The following is a 23,562-nucleotide window of genomic DNA, read 5'->3' on the forward strand; positions in this document are numbered from 1 at the left end:
TCCCAGTCCAAGGGTAGACTGCTGATCCTGTATGAGGCCCCATGGAAATCAGTGAGGCTCTATGAAGGCATAGCATGCACTAAATTGTAGGGTTGGAGCTTTCATTACCAACATTTGTTGCTTGATTTGTTTTATGTCAGTACGTTTTTTAAAATTAAAAAAAATGATGAAGATATTTAAAACTAGAAATATTAATAGTAGTATGAAATCAATGTAAATAAAGGTGTTAGAGAAACTAAGCTTTAAAAGAAGCATTTTATTTGGTAAAAAATAATAAAAGTAATAAATTATTTCATGACAAATTTTGGTTTGCATTTGTACATATACAGTATATGCATGGCATTAACTACCATGTAATGTAAGTATTTCCATTGAGAAACCAGAGTTTACATAATGAATAACAGTGCAAAACTAAATCCAGACTAGAAACAGGCATATTAATCTGGCATGCCCAAAACCTAGCTTCATGGAATTCCCTGGTGCTTTCAAAACTTTTGTACATTCTGTTTTCTCCTTTGCAATCAAGAATACCAATTATGGATGCTTGTATATGTGTATAATATCCTGTCTATTTCCTTTGCATCATCTAGATTACAAAAAGCAGAAGCAATAGCTACCATTTACATGCGGTTTGGAAGGGGCAATAAAATCCAGATCTGGCTACAGCTTGGCTGTGTGAAATCCAGACATTGCTCTAAGTAAATAAAAAAAACATATATTTAGATTAACAATTGATTGGAATATGTGATTTGATGCCCAAATAGTATTATGAATCTTTAGACCATGATAAAGGAAAGCACTTAAGCACATGCTTAATTTTATACTTTAACTTTATGCTAGGACTACTTGAGTGCTTAAAGATAAGCACATGCTTAAATGCTTTGCTAGACTGGGTTCTAAAAGCTTGATACAAAGGCCATTATAATCAGTGGGAAACAATCAGGTTTTTGAGCTCTTTGACTGCTAGATGAGGCAAGAACAGGCATTGTAGAACAGACACTTAAATGCACTATGTTCACATGCAAATATTTGGTGTTTTACATCCAGTGTATACTTAAATCAGTAAAGAAAATAAAATGTTGGTAGTGGTATCCTGTCGGTATTTTAATTGGAGACTCACACAGGAAGGTTTTTTCCTGGCCTATGTTACACCCTCTGTACTCTACTTGTAGAGAAAGAATGTCAGGTGAGTAGTCTATTCTCTCCCCCCACACACACGCAATTTTCTCAACCATACCCATCTAGAGAGACATACCATCTAGAGAGACATTTGGCAAACAAATGTATATTACGTGCATTTTACTGGAAATGTTTATATGTTCTTTCTCTTGACTTAGCAATCTGCCTTTGATAGAAGAAATAGTAATTTTCCAAAAATTGTAACAAACTATATCTCATAAGATTTACTACATGTATGTACACACACAGGGAACTGCAATTTTTAGCACCTGCCATGGTAGCCCCAAAAGGAAAAATATGAACATTCTATGGTGGTATGCTGGAGAGCTGCCTAGGGCAGGAGAATGCAAATAAATGAGCTTCCAATGCTTACAAATCCTGACTTACAGGGCCATGAGCAGCTCTGCAGCTTGTATGTATTCCAGCGGAGTTCTCATAATTGGGACACCCTCCTGAAAACTTGCTGATCATAAAAAATGTACTGTTAATAAAAAATGCTGCTGTCTAGAGAGTAACAGGAGTCCATACTGGGAAGCCCCCTAGAGTTGTGAGGAGGCATTTTCTGTACTCAACACTCCAGCGATGCCAGTTCAGCATGGAAAAGGCAAACTAACAGCATGTATTAGTGAAGCAATTCATATACTTTCTCAAATATTTCAGCTAAGAAGGAACTGAAAACTTTTGGTAGAGGGAAAGAGAAAGACCCAACATACAATTGAGACACAAGAGTTCACCACTAACTGTAAATACCATCCCCACTATATAATAGTTATTGTTATTACATATCATTTTGCTTAAAACTGTTCTTTGGGAAATGTCCTGATCCTGCCTCATAGAAGTCACTGGCAATAACCATTGTGATTTTAATGAGAACAGGAGAGGGTTCTAGATGAAATGCAGCACACTATAGTTCAAGGACTCCCATCACAGCCATAGGTGGGGAGGAACAAGCAGGTTTCTGACGTAGCCGATGAACAAATCAGGCATGTTTAAAAAAAAAAGAATTAAATAGCATATCCCTTCACTGGAGTTTTTGAGGAGTGCTGTTGGGAGGGAGGTATAATCAACCACTGATTATACATTTTACTTTGGTCTATGAAATTTGAAAGATAATCTGCTGTTTTAACTGCATCTGGAAATTCAGAGTTCAGCTAGGTAGGGCCTATTATCTTTGGGTCACATCTCTTTTAGGTTTCAAATGGAATGATTTTATAGACCTCTAAGGGGGTAGGACAGAGGTCTATCTGATCATGACTGATGTGGCAAAAGTAAATAAGAAAGTGTTATTTACTCCTTCTCATAACACAAGAACTAGGGGGTCACCAAATGAAATTAATAGGCAGCAGATTTAAAACAAGCAAAAGGAAGTATTTCTTCGCACAACTCACAGTCAACCTGTGGAACTCTTTTTCCAGAGGATGTTGTGAAGGCCAAGACTGTAACAGAGTTCAAAAAAGAAGTAGATAAATTCATGGAGGATAGGTCCAACAATGGCTACTAGCCAGGATGGGAAGAGATTGTGTCCCTAGCCTCTGTTTGTCAGAAGCTGGGAATGGGCGACAGGGGATGGATCACTATATGTTAGTATAAATCAGAAATAACTCAGTGGGGTTACAGGAGTGTAGAACACTTAGATACTATAGTGCCGTGGGCCATATTTGTTCCAAGTTATACAGATAAAGCTAAATTAAGTGAGATCATAATCAGGGCCTCTCTGTCAATCCACTAATGTGAGATTAATTCAAGACAACTTTTTCCATAATATTAACAATCACTGCATGAAAATATGGTTGCTATTTAAAAAAGTTATTTGGATGGGAGTTGCTCTCCTCAACAGCACAATATTCTTATTCAAAATCCCTCCCCCATTAAAATAAAGGAAATAACATACAGAAATCACTGGTGTGCTCATCTCAACAATCAGTTCAGGTATAGACATTAAAAATAAATGTTTGTGAATGAATTAACATTAAATATTAATCATCAGTGTCATACTCTTCTCATATGAACTGTTGTTGTAGCCATGTTGGTCCAGGATATTAGAGAGACAAGATTTCCCAGATCTAAAGAAGAGCTCTGTATAAGCTCAAAAACTTGTCTCTATCACCAAGAGAAGTTGGTCTAATAAAATATATGCTTCACCAACCTTGTCTCTCTCATACTCTTCTTATATTTACTATGCACAGTAGTGGGGTCCTGATTATCTTACTGCTTGATACAAGTAACTCTTTATTGACTTCAGTGGGAATTACTCATGTCTTAGTTAAATAAAATGGTTGGTTCCTGATCCAATGTCCATTGAAGTCACTGGCAGAACACCCGAATTTTGCAAACAGATTATCTCAATTTGAGAAATCCTTAAATTAGCACTGACCAATTCAAATGAAAAGAGTTTGTGAATGTTTCCATACTTTAAAAAATGATTTGAATGCAAGCTGGTCAAGTGAACTGTGAGCATTCCTGTGCATGGTCCTTTGGTCCATATAGTAAATAGGAAGAAATTAGGAACAGGAGTTTATAAACAAGATAGGTGAAATCTTGGCTCCACTAATGTCAATGGGTATTTTACCACTGACTCCCATGGAGCCAGAATTTCACCCAGTCTGTCTAAAAGGTCTTTTGTTGCTTCCATTACTTTAGTCTTTGGAAATACTTCAAGTTTTGAGTGAAATAAGTGCCTACAACTTTTCTTAACTGGACTACTTAAGTTAGAATTGCAAATTCAATTGCTAACATTTAAAGCTAGGTACTATATGGGGAACTTACAAACTTGACTGAGAAATGGTAATCCACAGACTAATTTTCTTCCTTGATGCTCCAAATTTAAAAATACAGGAAAGCACATGTTTCTAAGGATGCATTATGGAATATTGGCATATATGATAAAAAGTTAACTGTACATTTGAGGTTTAACTCCAATTGCAGCCTACTTTCAATAAATCTTGATGCATCAATAGTTTTTAAAATGTCACCCTACACTTACAACCACTTCACATTGTAAACAAGTACACCACACCCTGGTGTGAGGGTCACTTTGAGGTTTGTGGTGATATGTAATTACATACAATATTCAGTACAATAAGTGAGATTCTCCATTTGTTACCCTCACAGTTCAATATAGTCTGTGTGGACAATCAGTAACATGGTAAAGTCTGTAAGAGGCTTTCAAAAATTAGTTTAAATGGCTAAGTAACATACAATGAATTAACATCTGCTTTTATTACTTTCAAGAGTACATAAATGCTGAAAAGACACAGCAGACCACTTATCCCAGTATTGTTCTATTTTTAAATGACAGGTTTTTGAAAAAAATATTAGTTGGAGTTTAAAAAACCTCCTCCCTCTTTTTCACACTTATAAGATATTATTACATACTTTCTGAATGAGGGAAAGTATCTAGCTCAAATTAATCTTACAGTATAAACATTATAAACATCTCATTTAAAACACCTTTTAGACACAGAACTTGTGTAATGACGGAAGTATAATAACTCTAGGTTTATTACATAAAAACATATACATCAATTCCAAAGTTCTAACCCCTGCAGAAACCCTTGTAAACTTTACAGGCCTCCCCATCCGTCTAAGTCAGTTAAATACTTAAAGTCCTGCTGCCTTTGCTATTTTTCACACAGTCCTCAGACTATATAGGTGTTATTTGTTTTTGTATAGTAAGTTTCCAAACTTTTGCATAAATCCTCGAAGCTTGTTTTCATTTGGCTGTAATGGACGGTATACAGTCGAGTTGTAATGAGCCACCTGATTGCCCCTTGCATAGTTATTCTCTAAGGTTTTGCTTTTTGTTTCTGGGAGGTGTGTACTGCTCTTGGGTGTATTTCTTGCTGGCTGACCAGAGCTCTCCATCTTCAAGAATGGCTCAAAGCGACTATAAACACGTCTTTCACTCAAACGAGATCTTAATAACTCCTCTTTGTGCTTTGAGTTTCCAGGCTGGGATGTCATTGTGCTTACTCTTTGTGGAGAACTAGAAACAGGTGCAGTTTCCTGGGTAGCATTAGTTATAGCTTCTTTCATCTCTTGGTACTGGATCTGTTCAGTATTAAATCTTGGAGTGGATGCATCTCCTCGAGTTTCTAAGAACTTTTCAGGGGGGCACAAAGTAGGGCACTTTTTACTGCTTTCATCAAATGGAGGTTTTGGAGACTTTGGTGGCTTGGGAGACTTTGGTGGCTTGGGAGACTTTGGTGGGCTCAAAGTGACATCCTCCTTACTTTTATGCAAGCTGCCTTGTGAATTGGATGAGATGGTCCTCTTTTTTCTTGGAGAGGAATCAGCCTTAGTCTCAGATATTTTTGGCTTTTGATTCTCTTCGCCTTCAGAAACCAACGTGTCAGAACTGCTGCACATTCTATAAAACACAGGGCCTTTGTTTTTTGACAAGTTCTCCTTCTTGTCTTGTGTGAGATTCAGCAATGACCTCAGTTTCTGGGATCCCTTTTTCAGGAAACTTGGAGAATTCTTATTTTCTTTCTTTAAAGTACATTCTTTGCTAGGTTCCTCTTTGCTATCTTCGGCTAGAGCAGCCACAGAGATGGCCTTTGTGGTAGTGGGGCTCTTTGATTCTTCTTCAAGATTTTTCTCTTCATGTTCTATGTGGTTGGTCACACTGTGAAAGCTTTTAGAGTTTTTTATTGTATCCTCTGGGGGCTTTAGATTTTCTGGCCGCTTAAGTCTCTGCCTAGTCAGTGTGCTGTACACATAGCTGGCCGCCTGTTTGTTGGCACCATGATCCAAAGTGGACTTGGAGTTGTCAAATATAGGGAAACTTCGCCTTTTTAGTATATTTTCATTTTGGTGGTTCTTCACATTTTCTGCCGGTCTGTTTACATAGAAGGCTGTGTACATGTAGATAGATGGGTCCTGAGTGGCATTTGGGTATAAAATAGGTTTTTTGTTTTCTGCAACCTGCATTCCAGACTTTTTTGGTTCATCTGAGTCAGGTGGGACGTTAGTGCTGACCTCTGCTGATTCTTTGTCGGTCACATTTTTCACAATCGGGATATGATTGGGCGTCCCTTTAGGTGTTTCACTTCCCTCTGAACCAACGATAGTGGAATTTGAAGAACTTGTACAGCTGCTTACTTCCTGCTGTTCTGGCAAAGTTGGCTTAAAAGCTAATGATGACCTCAGGCGAGAATGAGAATAAAGGGCATGAGCTTTAATATTTTCCGCTGTGTCATAGCCCTCATACCTATCACCGACTGCTGATCCACTGCAATCTGCAGCAGAATCTGACTGATCATTTAAGTATGACTCAATTCGCCAGTTACGGAGAAATGATTTTGTAGTGTGTTCAAGGGTTGGCATCCTCTGCTGCAGATAGCGGATATGATTATCCGTTCCATTGAAAGACCTCCGTACAATTGAATTTCTTTCTGCAATATTTATCTTTGGCTGTGCAAACCGATCAGCAAAACTTTGTTGGGGTGCATTGCAATTGTTTGTATAGCCTCCCTTTAATGAAGATACAATACTAAGGCTATCAGACGGCATCTTCCTAGTATTTGATAGATTATTGGCCCGATTAATAGCTCTGTGTAGCAAAAAGTAAGGAGTCCTTTCTGGGTTTTCCCCAGCATAACTATGTCTCTTCCAATGCTCGTTTTGTTCACTGGGTTGATTCTGCCGAATTTTATTTTGCATGTTAAAACCTGGATGAAAGGGTAGTTTGTTGTAGGTTTGATTTCTCAAACCATATGTATCTATTTCATTCACTGCATATCTTCCTCGAGTTTTCAAGTAAATGGGATCTAGTTTGTGAATCTTGTCTTGCCTACCAAAAAGGTTTCGTTGGCTGGAAACCGAAGCTAAAGAAGACTGTGAATGCTGGCATATGCCATTCTCCCAGAGTATCCTCTGACTATTTACCCTAACTAATTCTGGGGCAAATGAACTAGGAACAGAGGAACGGGCATACAGCGTCCTAAACTCTTCATCAAAGGATTCAACCAGTTGTCCTGTGATAACTTGAACCATGCTGAGGTTGGTTTTTTCAAATGACCACATAAAGCTGAAAGCAGAACAAATTACAATTAGCAATACTCTAAAACTTTTGGACAAATGCATCATACCAGGCCTCATTATTATGAGGGCCTCCTCCCACTCTCTGATTTAGCAAGCATATTTTTTCATGCACAAATACTTATTCATGCAGTTAACTGTGGGCATGATTCATGGCACTTAGATATGGAGGGCCTGACCCAACTCCATTTGAATTCAGTGGGAGACTTACCATTGATTTCAGTGGGAGCTGCATTAGGCCCATAACATTCTAATTGTACTTACGAACACTTTACATTTCAATGTTTCCATCCACAAATTGGGTAGATAGGTGCACATGTGCAAATAATTTCACTAGCAATTAATAGTGTATGTAAAACTGTAGGTACAATTATTTGTAGGTGCAAAATTAGCCCTGCAATTCAGAGGCCGCATCTGAAAATTAGGCCCACAGTATGCATAAGTAATTTGTATTATTATATGAAAATAGTAAATTAGGAATATATGCAAAAGTCTTTCCACAGTTCTGAATAAATAAGAGCTTGTCTACACAAACATTTACTTTGCTGCAAGCTAGGATGTGAATCTATCCCATTCTAGCCTGCTGTGGATTAACTGTCTGTGTGCTCCCTGCTGCCATACATTAGTAGTTTGTTAACGTGCTTCAATGTAATCCAATTTCAAAGAGGACTAGATCAAAGCACATTAACAAACTTTTTAAATCCTCAAAAATATGTACACTGGAATTGTTAAATAAATTAACTCCTCCAGTAGACCCCAAGAATTGGATAGTGAAATCTCTTCATAACATACAATCATAATATTTTGATAATGGAAATTTAACTCTTCTGTAGTGTGTTCAAAATGGTTGAAGGATGTACCAATAACTGCATTAATGGAGAAGGTAGCTTTACATCAGCAAAAAATGCAAAAAACCCCCACTATAAATGTTGTGTCACATGGATGCATAAATGCCATTGTGATTAACAAGTGTTACTCCTGGGGGAATTCTACATCACTGCGTTTGCACAGAATTCATGTCCCCCCCCAGATTTCTTTGCTTCCCTGCAGAAAAATGACTTCTGATGGGGGAGCAAAGGGAAGCCCCAAGAGTGGTCACACACCCCTCCCCAGCATTGCAGGCAGGTTGGTTCAGGCACATGGAACCGCCAGTAGAGATGTAAATCACCGCTGGGGGGAGGGGCTAGGCAGTTGTGCATGTGTGAGAGGGAGACACTCTGTCCCTCTCGCTCTCTATTGCAGCATGCTTGGTGTGGAGGGGCAGGGTTTTGGGGTGTTTCTGAGGAGGTAGGCATGGGGCAGGCTCTGTCCCCTCAGGCAGAGCACAATGTAGCAGCCTGCCTGCTTAGTGAATTCCCCCAGGCGTATAAAAAAGGTGTAAAAGGTTTAAGGCTCCTTTACATTGCCAGAGTTGTGTAAAGGACAGTACGGCCTTATAAATGCTTACGGTGCTTTAGTGATTAGAACTGGTCTAAATTTTTGGACTGAAAAAATTTCCTATCAAAATGTGCTCCATGAACTGTTTGCTACTGATCTTTCTGGAGATGGTCAGTAGCCAATATAAACTGTGAGTTTAATTCCCCAGTCCTCACTTGCTGTTCAGTTGCTTATGATGTAACACTGAGCAAATGGCTGCATTTATTTGTTGACTAATAACTAGAAATATAGGATCAAACCTAGTTACATTATTAGTAGGCCAGGGGGTTGGGGGATTTCCTCCAATGCTCCCCACTCCCATTCTCCATCCATTGTATTGTAGTTTAAACAAATTACCGAAATAATTGAAACCAGAGTGATTATATTGCATTATTTTGACAAATAAAATATGCAGAATTTTAAAATATTCTGTGCAGAATTTTTGACACCGAATTTCCCCAGGAGTAAAGTGCCACACCGTGATGTCACTATTAAAACTACATATTTTGTAGATTACATTTGTAACAGATATACATTTATTTTATGATCTCATTCTTCCTTGCATCAAAATAACGAAAGAAAACTGAAAGTGAAAGTATTGAGCAATATGTTACCATTTGTTGGTCCTGATGATAGTAATAAGGATTGTTGAGTTAATTTAAATGTCTTACTTCTTTTATTTTATTTGTTCAGTTAGTTTTGTATTTTTCAGGAAAGAAATATGAAAATATAATAGAATTACATCAAAAAGTTAACGTAATGAATCATGTAAAACAGTTCTATTTCTCATTCATTTTCAATGAAGTTATTAAATGAGCATACTGTACTTTTGAACATTAAAAAATTCTGTAGTTTTAACTAATTTTTAGAAGACAAATTCAAATATGATAGTCCTAGCTACCATAATTGCTTGAAACATTTTTTTTTAATGGAAGCTTAATTTCAGCAGAAATGGATGATTTAGGCCCCAAAGTGCCTGGTCATGAAAACAGCAATTTTCTAAAATGCTTTTCTTTGAGACATAGTAATTTTCAAAGTCACATTCTCACAGACACTAACATTTCAAAGGCATTATCGGTGACAGATGTCAAACCAGTCAGATTCCCTCTGCGTCCTCTTATACGTACTCACTGTTGAACCTGGCACTTCCCTCATCACCTTGCACACTTCACAACTGAATTTAGTTAGCTGAGTCTCACTAAGCATAGAGGGCCACATTGTCAGCTGGTGTACACTGGCAGAACTCTATCAGACACCAGCTGAAGATCTAGCCCATAATCTCTATGTTGCTGCAAATAAATTTGAGAGCCCAAAAGAGAGAAGTGTTTCAAGAAAAGCAAATAAAAACGTCTAATAATGTGAAAGACAAAGTTGGCCATCCTCCTTTTAGCTTACCACATTTTTATAGTCTTTTCTACCTCCTCAATATGTAAGTTATGGCAATTTTCACTCCCTTGCACATATTTGTATATTGTTAAGTAGATATAAGTTGGTCTAAGGGAAATCTAACCAAGTGTAAGAGAGTCTAACTTATCTTACCTTATACCTTATCACCTCTGAATTTGGATCACAGTGGAGAACACAAAACAGGAAAGAACAAATTAACGATGCAAGTATCTGGAGGACTATTACAAATAGAAGTTTAACAGGAGAGCTTATGAAATATACCTTGGTGATCTTTTCTAAGGAGAATATTAAGTAAGAATAATTAAATGGTATGGGACAAATACTGCGGTTCTTACTCTGGCCTTGTCTACACTACCGGGATAAGTCGACCTAAGTTATGTTACTCCAGCTGTGTGAATAATGTAGCTGGAGTCGACGTAACTTAGGTCGACTTACTGCGGTGTCTACACTCAGGGGCGGCTCTATGTTTTTTGCCGCCCCAAGCACGGCAATCAGGCAGCCTTCGGCAGCATGCCTGCGGGCGGTCCACTGGTCACGTGGATTCAGCAGCATTTCTGTGGGTGATCTGCCGGTCCCGTGCCTTCGGCGTACCTGCCGCCAAATTACCGCTGAAGCCGCGGGACCAGCGGACCTCCCGCAGGCACACCGCCGAAGGCTGCCTGACTGCCACCCTCACGGCGACTGGCACGCCGCCCCCTGCAGCTTGCTGCCCCAGGCACACGCTTGCTGCACTGGTGCCTGGAGCCGCCCCTTTCTACACTGCACTGCACTGATGGGAGACGCCCTCGCATCAACTTACCTCACTCTTTTCGTTCCAGTGGACGGGAGAGCAACCTGCGGTCAATTTACCGGGTCATCACTAGTCCCGCTAAATAGACCCCCACTGCATCGATTGCAGCAGTGTTGATCCCCGGTAAGTGTAGACATGACCTCTGTTTTTACTGACTTCTTTGAACTGAAGCCAAATTGAGTCTGTTTGAGTCCTTATTCACTAAATACTGAATGAGGAGTTCAAAATTTGGCCCTACATTATGTTAGTTACCCAACAAAACTTCTATGTCAGACTTATTAAATAATATACAATATAAATTATATCAAAGTTAACCATCGAGTATACTGACCATTTTCAGAAATAGCAAAATTACTTATCATGAAAGAGTCATATTCTGATTACCTTTAAGGAAACATATTCTATTCACAGCTTTGTGTATTGAATTTACCTGTAAGTACCATACATGACTTTCTTACAGTCAACCAGAAGAAATTTCTGTTCCATTTTTCCATGGAATTTTGCCCCTGATTTGGAATAATAATCTTGTCCTTTTACTGTCCGCACCCTCATGTTCTGAAAAAGATTATAGAAGATGTTTAAAATGAACAAAAGTAATGTTGCTGTTTATATTTAAGATCTCAGGACCTGATACTGCACCTTTAAGTATCAGGGATGTAGGGGGTTGGAGGCTGAGAGAGAGAGAGAGAGAGAGAGAAAGAAAAACTGTTACTTACCTTTCGTAATGTTATTCTTCGAGATGTGTTGCTCATGTACATTCCATTCTAGGTGTGTGTGCACCCATGTGCACAGTCGGAGACTTTTGCCTTAGTGGTATCTGTAGCGTTGGCTGTGGCGCCTCCTTGAGTGCTGCGCTCATGCATCAGTATACCGCCGAACATGCGCCCCCTCAGTTTCTTCTTGCTGGCAACTCCAACAAAGGGCCAGGAGGACGGGTAATGGAATGGACATGAGCAACACATCTCGACGAACAAGTTACAAAAAGGTGGGTAACCATTTTTAATTCTTCGAGTGCTTGCTCACGTCGATTCCATTCTAGGTGACTCACAAGCAATATCCTCGTAGGTGGGCTCGGAGTTCATGGTCTTGCGGCTTGCCACACTGCTCTACCGAAACCAGCATCATCCCGAGCCTGCTGGATAAGCGCATAATGGGACGTGAACGTGTGGATGGATTACACGGTGGCTACCTTACAGATGTCCTGGATAGGCACCTGGTCTAGAAAAGCTGACGAAGAGGCTTGCGCTCTGGTTTAGTGGGTGTTCACGATCACCGGAGGTGGCTCCCTTGCCTAATCATATCAGCAGTGAATGCAGGCAATGATACAAGAAAAAAATTTTTGAGCAGACACTGGACGACCTTTCATCCTGTTGGCCACCACGACGAACAACTGCGTCAAATTGCAGAATGCCTTGGTCCTTTCAATGTAGCAGGCTAGCGCCCTCCTGATGTCTAGGGAACGCAACCTATGCTCCTCCTCCTCTTCGTTATGCGGCTTTGGGGAAAAAACAGGTAAGTAAATGTCCTGGCCCGTATGAAACTGAGACCACCTTGGGCAGGAAAGCCGGGTGCGGCCGCAGCTAGACCTTATCTTTGTAAAAGACTGTATAGGGCGGTTCCGAGGTAAGCGCCCTAACCTCAGAGACCCAGCGGGCAGATGTCATTGCAACCAAGAACGCGACCTTCCAGGAAAGGAGAAAGAGAGAGAAGGAAGCCAGAGGCTCGAAGGGAGGGAGGGGGGTCCCGTGAGCTGCGACAGCACAAGATTCAGGTCCCATGGAGGGATGGGGTCCCTGATGTGTGGGTAGAGGCGCTCGAGGCCCTTGAGGAACCTGGCAATCATGTCCTGGGCAAAAACCAACCTACCGTCAAGTGGCGGATGGAAGGCTAATATAGCAGACAAGTGGACCTTGGTAGTTGAAAGGGACAGGCGTTGGAGCTTGAGATGCAAAAGGTAGTCCAGGATTAACTGCAGTGAGGCCCGCTTGGGCCGAATGCATTTATTTGAGATCCAACAAGCGAACCGCTTCCATTTGGCCAGATAGGTTGCCCTGCTGGAGGGCTTTCTGCTGCCCAACAGGACCTGTTGGATACCAACCAAGCACTCCTGTTCCTCTACATTTAACCATGCAGCAGCCAAACCGTCCGGTGCAGCGCCGCCAGGTCTGGATGCAGAAAACTGCCGTGGTTTTGTGACAGCAGATCCAACCAGAGCAGTAGCCATAATGGAGCAACCACCGAGAAGTCCAACAGCATACTGAACCAGTGTTGGTGCGGACACGCCGGCGCTATGAGGATCACTTTCGCCCTGTCCTGCTTGAACTTCACGAGGACTCTGTGGTTCAATGGAACTGGGAGGAAGGCATACATTAGAGCCCCCAACTACAGAAGCAGGAAAGTGTCCGACAGGAAGCCTCTGTCGAACCTCTGAAAGGAGCAGAAAATGTGGCATTTTTTGTTCTGCCTAGACGTGAACAGGTCCACCTGTGGAGTAGCCCACCTCTGGATGGAGAGACCACTCGTGGCGAAACGAGAAGGTCCTGCTGAGGTGATCTGCCAAGGCATTCCTGGGCCCGGGGAGGTGTGCGGCTATGAGATGGATGTTGTGTTGTACACAGAATTCCCATAGCCTGAGGCTTCCTGGAAAAGGGCAGACGACCTAGTTCTGCCTTGCTTGTTGATATAGAACAGAGCCGCAGTATTGTCCATCAGGACCTGGACCACCCTGCTATTTAGATGAGGTAGGAAGGTGTGGCAGGTCAAGCAGACCGCTCTGAGCTCCCTGACATTGACGTGTAGGGAATGATTGAGACAGAACCAATGACCTTGCATGCTGAGATTGCCAAGGTGGACTCCCCATCCCAGGTCCGAAGCATCGGAGACAAGGGTAACTGATGGCAGGTTTTTGCCACCGTGCGAGTGATGACAGGATGTGGTCCAGGCCCTTGACCACACGGCCTATGTGTGTCTGTTGGGGGCGAAGATCGATGCCAGCCACGCCTATAGTGGCCTGAGGTGGAGCCATGCATGCCGGACGATGTAAGTACAGGCTGCCATATGGCCCAACAGCCTCAGGCACATATGAGCGGTGGTAAGAGGGTGGGTTGCACGCACAAGATCAGGTCTGCCATGGCCCAGAACCGGGTCTCAGGAAGGAAGGCCCTGGCCCGAGTAGAGTCGAAGACTGCTCTGATGAACTCTATGTGCTGCACTGGAACTAAGGTTTACTTTTTCTCATTTATTAACAGCCCCAAGTCATGACAGGTGGAGCAAACCAGGTTGAAATGACACTGAACCTGATCCCGGTATCGGCCCTTTATTAAGCAGTCGTCAAGATATCGATACATTTGCACACCTCGGCACCTTAGGTAAGCAGCCACTGGCCACTTTGTAAATACTCTTGGGGCTGACGAGAGACTGAAGGGCCGTGAATTGAAAATGGCTGTGGCCCAACACAAAACAGAGGCAACGCCTGTGCCCCAGGAAAATGGAAATATATGTCCTTTAAGTCGAGGGTGGCGTACCAGTCTCCCAGATCCAGGGAGGGAATAATGGAGGCCAGAGAGACCATGTGAAACTTCAACTTCTTGAGATACTTGGGTCTGAGGCCCCCTTTTGCTTTTGGGATTAGGAAATAGCGGGAGTAGAACCCTTTCCCTTTCATGTCTGGAGGGACCTCCTCCAGAGCCCCCAGGCACAGAGGTTCTCAACCTCATGAACGAGTAGTTGCTCATGAGAAGGGTCCCTGAAGAGGGATGAAGAAGAGGGGTGGGAAGGAGGGTTGGCCATGAACTGCCAGGTGTAGCTTGAAGATATTATGTCGAGCACCCAACGGTCCAAGGTCAGCCGCAACCACATCAACAGGAAGGAGGGTGGATTCTGGGAAATGACTGGGGTGCTGTCTTCGGGTGCATCCTCAAAACACCTGCTTCTGGCTTCCTTGGCCTCTGGAAGAACCAGGCTGGATAGAGGAATGGGAAGACAAAGGGTGCCACAGCTTAAACCCTTTGTCTCTTCCTTCTTCCTGTAGGAGCTGAACCGGGGGACACCCCAGGATGTCGATGGAGACGGAGGAGGTGGGGGATGGAATGGCTTTCTAGTCTGCAGAGGGGTGTGTAGGCCCAAGGAACGGAGGTTGGCAGATGAGTCTTTAAGGCCATGGAGTCATGCATCAGTCATCTCCAAGAAGAGCCCTGCTGCCTCAAACAGGAAGTCCTGAAGGGTAGACTGCATCTTCTGAGACAGCCCGGAGAATTGCAACCAGGAGCTGTGCGTCATGACCACCACAGAGGCGATTACCTTGGCTGCCAAGTCCATAGCGTGCCAGGCCATCCAGGGCCGGCTCCAGGCACCAGCCCACCAAGCTTGTGCTTGGGGCGGCACCTGGAGGGGGGCGGCACGGCGCTCCAGCCGCCAGGGAGAGGGGGGCCACGGCTGGGCTTGCCGTCCTCCCCCCGGCGCTCTGGCTGCCTTTCCCCCTGGCGCCCTCCCCCCGGCTGTCGGGGGGAGAGCGGCGAGCCCCAGCCGGGGCTCGCCGCTCTCCTCCCAGGGCTCCGGCCGCCCTCCCCCCCGCGGGGGGGGGGAGGGCGGCTGGAGGCTTTTTTGCCTGGGGCGGCAAAAAAGCCAGAGCCGGCCCTGAGGCCATCTGGAGGGGGCTTCTCACCACCACTTTGCTCTCATCCACCAAGGTGGCGAACTCCTGGGCTCGGTCCTGTGGAAGGCCCTCCTTGAACATGCTGATGGAGTCCCACAGGTTGAAGTTGTACCTACATAGCAGGGCCTGATGGTTCGACATCTGAAATTGCAGGCTGGCTGTTGAATAAATTTTCCTGCCAAACAAGTTCAGCCTCTTGGTGTCTTCATTTTTCAGTGTGCCACTTGCTTGGCCCTGCCTATCCCTCTTATTGACGGCGGACACGGCCAAGGACCCCACTGGAGGGTAGGTATACAGGTATTCAAATCCCTTTGCCGGGACATAGTACTTCTTTTCTGTGTTCTTGGAGGTAGGTGGAATGGAAGAGGGGGTCTGTCACAAAGATTTAACAAAGATTTAGGACCCCTGGGTGGATGGGCAATGTGACCCGGGCTGGGATGAAGGAGCGTATGACTTTTTAAAGAGGTCGTTGAACTCTGCTGCTAGCTTCTCGACCTCCAAGTTCAGGTTGGCAGCCACCCTTTTGAGCAGGGCCTGGTGCTCCTTGAAGTCATCAGGGGGGGCTGCTCATTTGCTCTTGAGTTCAAGGGCGAAAGGTTTTGCAGATCCTGCACTTGTCCTTTCTGTGGGACTCCCCCAAACACTTCAAACAGCTCTCCTGGGGGTCACTAATGGGCATTGGCTTAACGCCTGGGGAACGGGGCATGGCCTGCTCCAAGGCGAAGTCCCAGCCGGGACTCTCACTCAAACTACTACTCGAAAACTAAGCTTAATAGTCTAACTAAGTACCTATCAACTAAATACAAAGGTGACAGAACAATGGACTATAAGAACCGCTAACGCTCTTGCGCTGCAAGACAAGGCACTCTAACCAACAGTCACGGTTGATAAGGAACTGAGAGGGCGTAGGGTCGGCGGCGCCTAATATACTGATGCATGAGCACAGTATTCAAGGGGGCCCAGAAGCCGACCCTCTGAATACTGCTAAGGCAAAGGTCTCCAACGACTGTGCATGTGGGCACGCATATACCTAGAATAGAATCGACATGAGCAAGCACTTGACGAAGAAAGATTATTACTGCACAGGGAAACCCTGTGCATGATAGATAGTAACTTCTGACCTAACTTCTCACCTGGGAGCCCCTTTTAGGCTTAAAAGGTTCACTGTTCCTTTGTATCTCTGACTCTGGCAAGGGACAATATAAACTCCCCTTTTGTAGCTGGCTTTTACACTGGAAGCTTCTTGTAAACAAGTTGCCTGCTGAGTATCTATGTGTTTTTTTAGGTAGCCATGAAAAAACACCAAGAAAGGGAATGAGCAGAGGGTTAAATATATATTCTTGTTGTGCAGAGCTTATTTATTTTCTTCTATCAGATTTCCCTATAGTTTGTGGTGTTATAAGCTATTTATTACTATTTAAAATAAATGAAACACTAACGTGGTAACTTGAAAGGTGCTAGAATAGAAATGAAACCAATGAGTTATTGTATATACATACCTACACAGAATTTGCACATTTACAGCAGTATCTTCATTATTATTACATATGGTCAATATATGAAATAGTGGAATATAACATTTTTGAATAAGGATCAATAGCTTGCTCAATCTAACTGTTCATAAATAAATAATGGGCTAAATTCTGCCCTGACTTATACCATATGACTAAATGCACAGGTTGGAAATCAGGGCAGAATTTAGCTCTGTAAAAATGTAATTTGAGGGAGGATGTAGGAGAACCATTAGGTCAAGGCATTGTCTACATCAGTGGTTCTCAAACTTTTGTACTGGTGACCCCTTTCACATAGCAAGCCTCTGAGTGTGACCCCCCTTATAAATTAAAAACACTTTTAAATATATTTAACATCATTATAAATGCTGGAGGCAAAGCGGGGTTTGGGGTGGAGGCTAACAGTTCGCAACCCCCCATGTAATAACCTTGCAACCCCCTGAGGGGTCTCGACCCCCAGTTTGAGAACCCCTGGTCTACACTCTACAGAGTGAGAGGAATCAAAATAAACATTTCACTTTAAAAACAAACCCTACAGCATTCGTTTCCCTAAGCTGCCACTAAATTGACAATATTCTAAACCTTAAATTTGCCAAAATCTTTTATCCTGTTAAGTGCTCCCTTAGACGATATATATTTAGCTAAACCATGCAAATTATATTATATTATGACTATAGAAGGTGTAATGGCCTATTGTAATTCACTGAAGAATATTTCTAGGGGAACAGAAATTCAGTAAAAGTTTTAGAAAAACTCCCTAAAGTAAAGGATGAATAGCAAATAATGGGTGGTTTGAAGAGTCCTATACATTTTACTCTTGATTTTTTTTAAACCATCTCAAAAGATCAGACAGTTCAAAGAGCCTAATGCCATTTGGAACCATATCCAGAGACAACTGCTAATGGCCAAGGGTCTGCTAAACTGCTAACTGCTGCTGCTGGCAAGATATACCATACCATGGCTCATTAGCTTGTGTGATGTTGTATGATTAAAATATGACTATGTATATCATTGTTGCTACCACTGTTAAACAATTGCAATAAATCTTATGGAAAATATGTCATGTAATGTATCAAAAGTTACAATCTATCAAATGATTATCCTGTTTATATGCATGTTTCATTTTGTATCTGAAATTAGGAATATTTACTGTATACTTGTATTTCAAATGTGTTTGCTGCTTGGGTAACACCCAGAAGGTAGTTTGCATCCAGTCTAGTCAGCACATTGTGAATGGACTATTCAAGTTGATGGCCCATTAGAGGTCACTTAGCTTGCACAATCGATGATGGAAGAAGCCTGTCCCTGCTCAAAGGGCCTTCCTGGAGATGTTTTAGCCAAAGTATGGGTAATGGCTGCTCCTATGAGTCATCAAATCATGCATGGGCATGTGACTAGCTCAAGTGACCCTGGACTCCATCATGTGCTGTAATTTCCCACAAACTAAGACAGAGTAATCCCTCCACATGGGAGAAGGTAAAAAACCCTGAAAGCATCTCCATTTTGCCTCTTTTCTGCTCTGATTTCTGGACTATGGACATACACTAAGGCCTGGTCTACACTACGACTTTAATTCGGATTTAGCTGCGTTAATCCGAATTAACCCTTCACCCGTCCACACTACAGAGCCAGTTAATTCGAATTAAAGGGCACTTAAAATCGATTTCTGTACTCCACCTCGACGAGCGGAGTAGCGCCAAAATCGATTTTGTTAATTCGAATTAGGGTTAGTGTGGCCGCACACCACCGAATTAATGTGGTTAAATTAATGGGGTAGTGTGGCCGCACACCACCGAATTAATGTGGTTAAAAACCGAATTAATGTGCTTAGTGTGGCCGCGCACAATCGAATTTATACAACCTGTTTCCCAAATTCGAATTATCTAAATTCGGATTAATCCCGTAGTGTAGACATACCCTAACAGTAGCATTACAACCAATGGACTGAGGATGGTCCAATCTTTTGGAAGTTACCAGAGACTTAAAAAGCCAGAAGTTTATTCCATCACTGCTACAAATCTGATACAAGGACTTTACAATGAGTGCATGCATTTGTTTTCCTTGATCATTATAACTCTCTCCTCTTTCTTTTCTCTTATAAATAAGCTTAAATACTAAAGCATTGGCAACAGCTTGATTATTGGATAAGATCTGAGTTATATATTGACCTGGCTGTGTGGCTGATCTCTTGGTATTAGAAGAACCCTTTGTTTGATTAAATTGGTTTTAAATAACCACTCATCATTAAGTCTAGTGTTTGGGTGGTGAAAGAAGGGCTGGGATACCTAAAGAGACTGCATTTCTGACTTCTTGTTAACCAGTGCGATGAGACAGAAGTTTACTTTTGTTACTGGCTTGGTATATCTTATGGAAGAATAACCAGAAGTTTGAGGTGGGGCTGCCCCATTTTTCAGCAGTTTGTCCTGAATCTGGTATTCTCAGCTGTGACCCACTGAGGTATGGTGACAGCTTGCTATGTATGTTGATTTGTCTGCCCATAGAAAGAAGGGCTGGAAATCCAGTAGGGTAAATGTCATCCAGTAATAAGCACTTGCATAACACTTTTCATCTTCAAAGATCTTTATAAACATTAATTAACCCTCACAATCCCTTAAGTGTTTACAATATAACCTAGTTAATCTGCACTTTGATAAACTGACAATTGTCATTGAAAGTTGCTGTCCAGTGAAGTAAACAAAAAGTGAAGTTCTGCTTTTGCTGTGATAGGACCAGTGCAGGTGACATCACACTCCCTGTGGAACAAGAGTCCTATATTGTCACATTGCATTGGACCTGAAATTTCAAAGACTCTAAGAAAAAGGGCTACTATAATTACTGTTTTCCCAGCTGCTCATTGTGGTGCTGCTACTGCCCAGGGGGAGGGGCCAACCTCCTTGGAACTCTGATCACTGCTTTCTGCACCTAGAGTTCTAACCTTTACACCAGAGAACCAGCTCACTGCTTGTAAAGTATGGAGAGAAAGTGGTGGCAGCTTTGCATGGAGTAAGGAAGCCATTAGAAAGGTTTTCTCCAATGCTTTGCTGTTGCCCTCTTCAAGATCAGCTCTGAGAACAGATGCTTCCATCTCCTCTGCATTCCCCATGGAACGGAGCACAACAGCAGGGCTTTATTGTAAACTCATCTTTGATAGGTTTTCAAGGTTCTTTTTGGCCAAACTTTCAAACCTGGGTGCTTAGAATTAGACAAAGACGACTAACATTTTCTATCTTGGTGACAGAAATCAATAAGAGCGGTGGGTGCTCAACACATCTGAAAAGCAGGCCACTACTGACATAGGCACCAAAGCATGGATTTAGGGCCTAACTATAGGCACCGAAGACTTTTTGTGAGTTATTTAGACTCTGAGGGCTTGTCTTCTCTACCCCACTAAATCAGTGCTGTTGCCATCAATGCAGTTGCGCTGATTTAGTGCGTCTGGTGAAGACACATGATGTTGATGGCAGAGCACTCTCTTGTCGATGTAATTACTCCACCTCAATGAGATGCGGAAGCTATGTCAGTGGGAGAGCATCTCTCACAGACATAGCACGGTGTAGATTTTAAGTTGATGCAACTTACGTCGCTTGGGGGGGATTTTTTTCCCCCCCACACCCATGAGCGACATAACTTATATCGACTTAAATGGTAGCGTAGACAAGACCTGATAAATGTTTGTCTTCATTGCAGTCGATATAGGTGAGCTTTCACCTCTCAAGGATAGTACGGATTTTGAAGAGAGAAAAAAAAGCCTAGCCACTCCAAGATACGAACTTTGTCTTTTAACAGTTGGACCTTTTCCACACCACAGGAGCATTTGATGCCAGCTCTACAAACAGGTGGACTTTATTTTTTAAACCAAACATTTTCTTCCCCTTTAAACTATTTTCACAAACCTCTCCCAGGTGAAAAGTACTGCCAAATTCATACTTTTCTTTTCAGTACAGGAATTCTATGTCTTTCTAGAAGAGGCATCAATTTCTCTGTTAAACAGACACTATCAATTTCCAAACGAAATTTCACCATACAACCTTAATGGATGTCAAATTATACCCTAGATTCATACTGTAAGATTAATCTCTTTTGGTTATTTTTCTAATGGTCTAATCCTCTTATTTAGGGTAAAATTTTCTTTAAATAAGACCATTGCAAAAAATGTACATTGGTGTTTTGGGATAATCTTTTATTTAGTACTCACTGTGCACTGTGACCTAGAGAATAAATGTCCACTTTTACCCGTAGATCACTAACTGGAACTCCTTTCCCGCCACTAATGAAAATAGATTTAGTTAGGGCATTCTTGCATCATTAATTTGCTGGTGAAATGTGGTGTAGTAGATGAAGTAGGAAGACATGAATACACTAACTCTTCCGATAAAAGCAGCACTGAGCTAAGGTATGGTCCATTGCCGAGGTGCCTTTGCCATCTCACATGTTTGTTTGTTTTTCTTCTGTTTTAATTTTTTATTGTCTGCAGTGTTGTTGTAGCCATGTTGGTCCCAGGACATTAGACAGACAAGGTGAGTGAGGTAATATCTTTTATTGGACCAACTTCTATTGGTGAAAGAGACAAGCTTTCAAGCTACAAAGTGCTTGAAATAATAAATAAATTATTGTCAAACTATCATGCTTTTCAATCAAGACAACTCAACTGGGCTAAAAAGAATACTTTGACTTGCAGAAAGGAAACCATAGTTGGGAAACTAGAAAAAAAGTCTCCTGGCAGCCAGGAAAGCACTCTAGGAGAGTTTGTTTGGTAACAGTGAATTGACAGTGCATTTCCCTTTTTCTTATACCCTTGTTCCTATCAACTCATCCTCTCCTTTCATTGCTCCATGTCTGATCCCTTCCTCCTTAATGAAAAAATTAAACTAATAAAATAATGGAACTATAAAGATAAATGCCAGTCATCACCCTGACTAGTTTAACTGTACAGTGTATCCCTTTTATCCATCCTTCACCTGGGTATTTCTCATCTATTTTAGACTGATTTTCTGGCCAGAAACCGTGTTTTTCTATATTTCTGTAAGTCCCCAAAATATTTTGAGTAATACTGTCATATAAATGTTAATAAATAAGTAAATAAGCTACAACTTTGGTTCTTAGATATGACTGCACAACTCTTAGTTCAACGGAAGCTGTGTGAACCTATCTGGGAGAACAGTGTGGCATGTTATTTTCAGCAGTAGCAAGTCTCCAATGTGATAGAAAAATATAATGGAAATATTTTTCCAAAGCATTTCATTTCAGCAGATTATGTTTGTGGGGCCTGTTTTCATCAGTGTCCAATTACTCATCCTGTATTTGCTGCCAACAGTGTCTAGAAAGAATAAAATGGATGTCTAATATTTTACCTAAATACATTTTTTAAAGAAAAAAGTTTCAAACATTTTTCATTAGTAATCATATTATTTATTATGATAGATCTTTTGTATTATCAAGATATGTGATTTGTGCAATGGTTTTTGAATTAGTTTCTGTTCTGCTGTTAGGGCCTCATCCAATGCCCATTGAAGGCAACTGAGAGACTCCTAATGACTTCACTGGACAATGGATCAGATCCTTAATTCTCAGTTCTTTGCATAGATGTAATCCCCGGTGAAGTTAATGAGAGCTGTGCATGCCTATCTGATGGCAAAGGTAGTCCTATATTATGGAAGCACAGGAAAGCTTCTGTTGAAATACAGCATTGGCAAAATGTAATGGATCTGATTCAGCTCTCAAGTTCACATATGCAACTCTCATTGTGAGCCTAGGTGTTTGCATCTTAGGGCAGAATTTGCCCAAAGGAAATAAAGATAATTCTTTATCATACTGTATTATAGAAATGTCATTATTTCCTCATCCTTCCATTTCAGTGAATATGTAAAGGGTGTATCAGGAGATAAATGCTTCCTGACAAATTTGTTTTCTCATCATGCAGCAGCAAGTCTGTTTCTTGTTTCTCACATGAAAAGTAGATACAAGTGTTTGCAAACTACAAAGTCTGTCACATACCCCACCTATTATCTCATAAAACATGATGATCTGACATCAGCTGAACAAGTTGGATCACTTCTCAGGTATTATAAAACATGTTCAAGCTCTTACGTTTGTTCATTATTTTACAATCAGAAGTCAGTACTCAAATTAAAAAAGGGCAGCACAGTGGTACTTAGATGCAGTTTTCTTAGGTACCCTAGTTCAAATCTCTTAATTCATCTTGTTACTGCAGCACCTGCCAATCAACCAGAAACAAAGAGGGCTAACACTTGCTTCTAATAAGTTTTGAAAATAATTTGCCTCTACAGTTTTCATTAGGTAGATGGCTCTTAGCATCTGAAAAAAAAGAACAACACACCAGAGGATTTTTTGATGACTCTTTTCTCCTCCCTCCCTACACAAAGGAATTGGGGATTTGAAACAAAAAGTTGGAGAGGTTTAAACAGATGGGTGGGAAAATTATTGAAACAACTTGTGTGGGGAGGAAGAGAAAAAACAATGTAGGAGGTAGGGGGAAAGATAGAGAAGAGAGGTTTAAGATAAACTTATGAAATCTAAAGCAGAGAGAGAGAGAGAGAGAGAGG

At 41.7% G+C, this 23,562-nt stretch overlaps 1 protein-coding gene across 2 annotated transcripts in view; it reads right to left on the reverse strand.

Moving 5' to 3' along the window:
• Positions 1-4,532: 4,532 nt before the first annotated feature.
• Positions 4,533-23,562, reverse strand: part of FAM83B (family with sequence similarity 83 member B) — a 73,636-nt gene continuing 54,606 nt past the window's right edge. The window contains exons 3-5 of one of the 2 annotated variants that reach the window (XM_024216501.2): positions 11,265-11,389; positions 5,354-7,210; positions 4,533-5,314 (exon numbers count right to left, since the gene is read on the reverse strand). In XM_024216501.2, coding sequence (XP_024072269.2) covers positions 4,834-5,314; positions 5,354-7,210; positions 11,265-11,389 — 2,463 coding nt within the window. In that variant the 3' untranslated portion in view covers positions 4,533-4,833. Of the gene's footprint in view, positions 7,211-11,264; positions 11,390-23,562 lie in introns of both variants that reach the window. The other variant, XM_024216500.2, reaches the window with a different exon arrangement.

The sequence above is a fragment of the Terrapene carolina genome, unplaced genomic scaffold, assembly GCF_002925995.2.
Source record: "Terrapene carolina triunguis isolate 2854851 unplaced genomic scaffold, T_m_triunguis-2.0 Scaffold42, whole genome shotgun sequence".
In the NCBI taxonomy this organism is placed as follows: domain Eukaryota; kingdom Metazoa; phylum Chordata; order Testudines; family Emydidae; genus Terrapene; species Terrapene triunguis.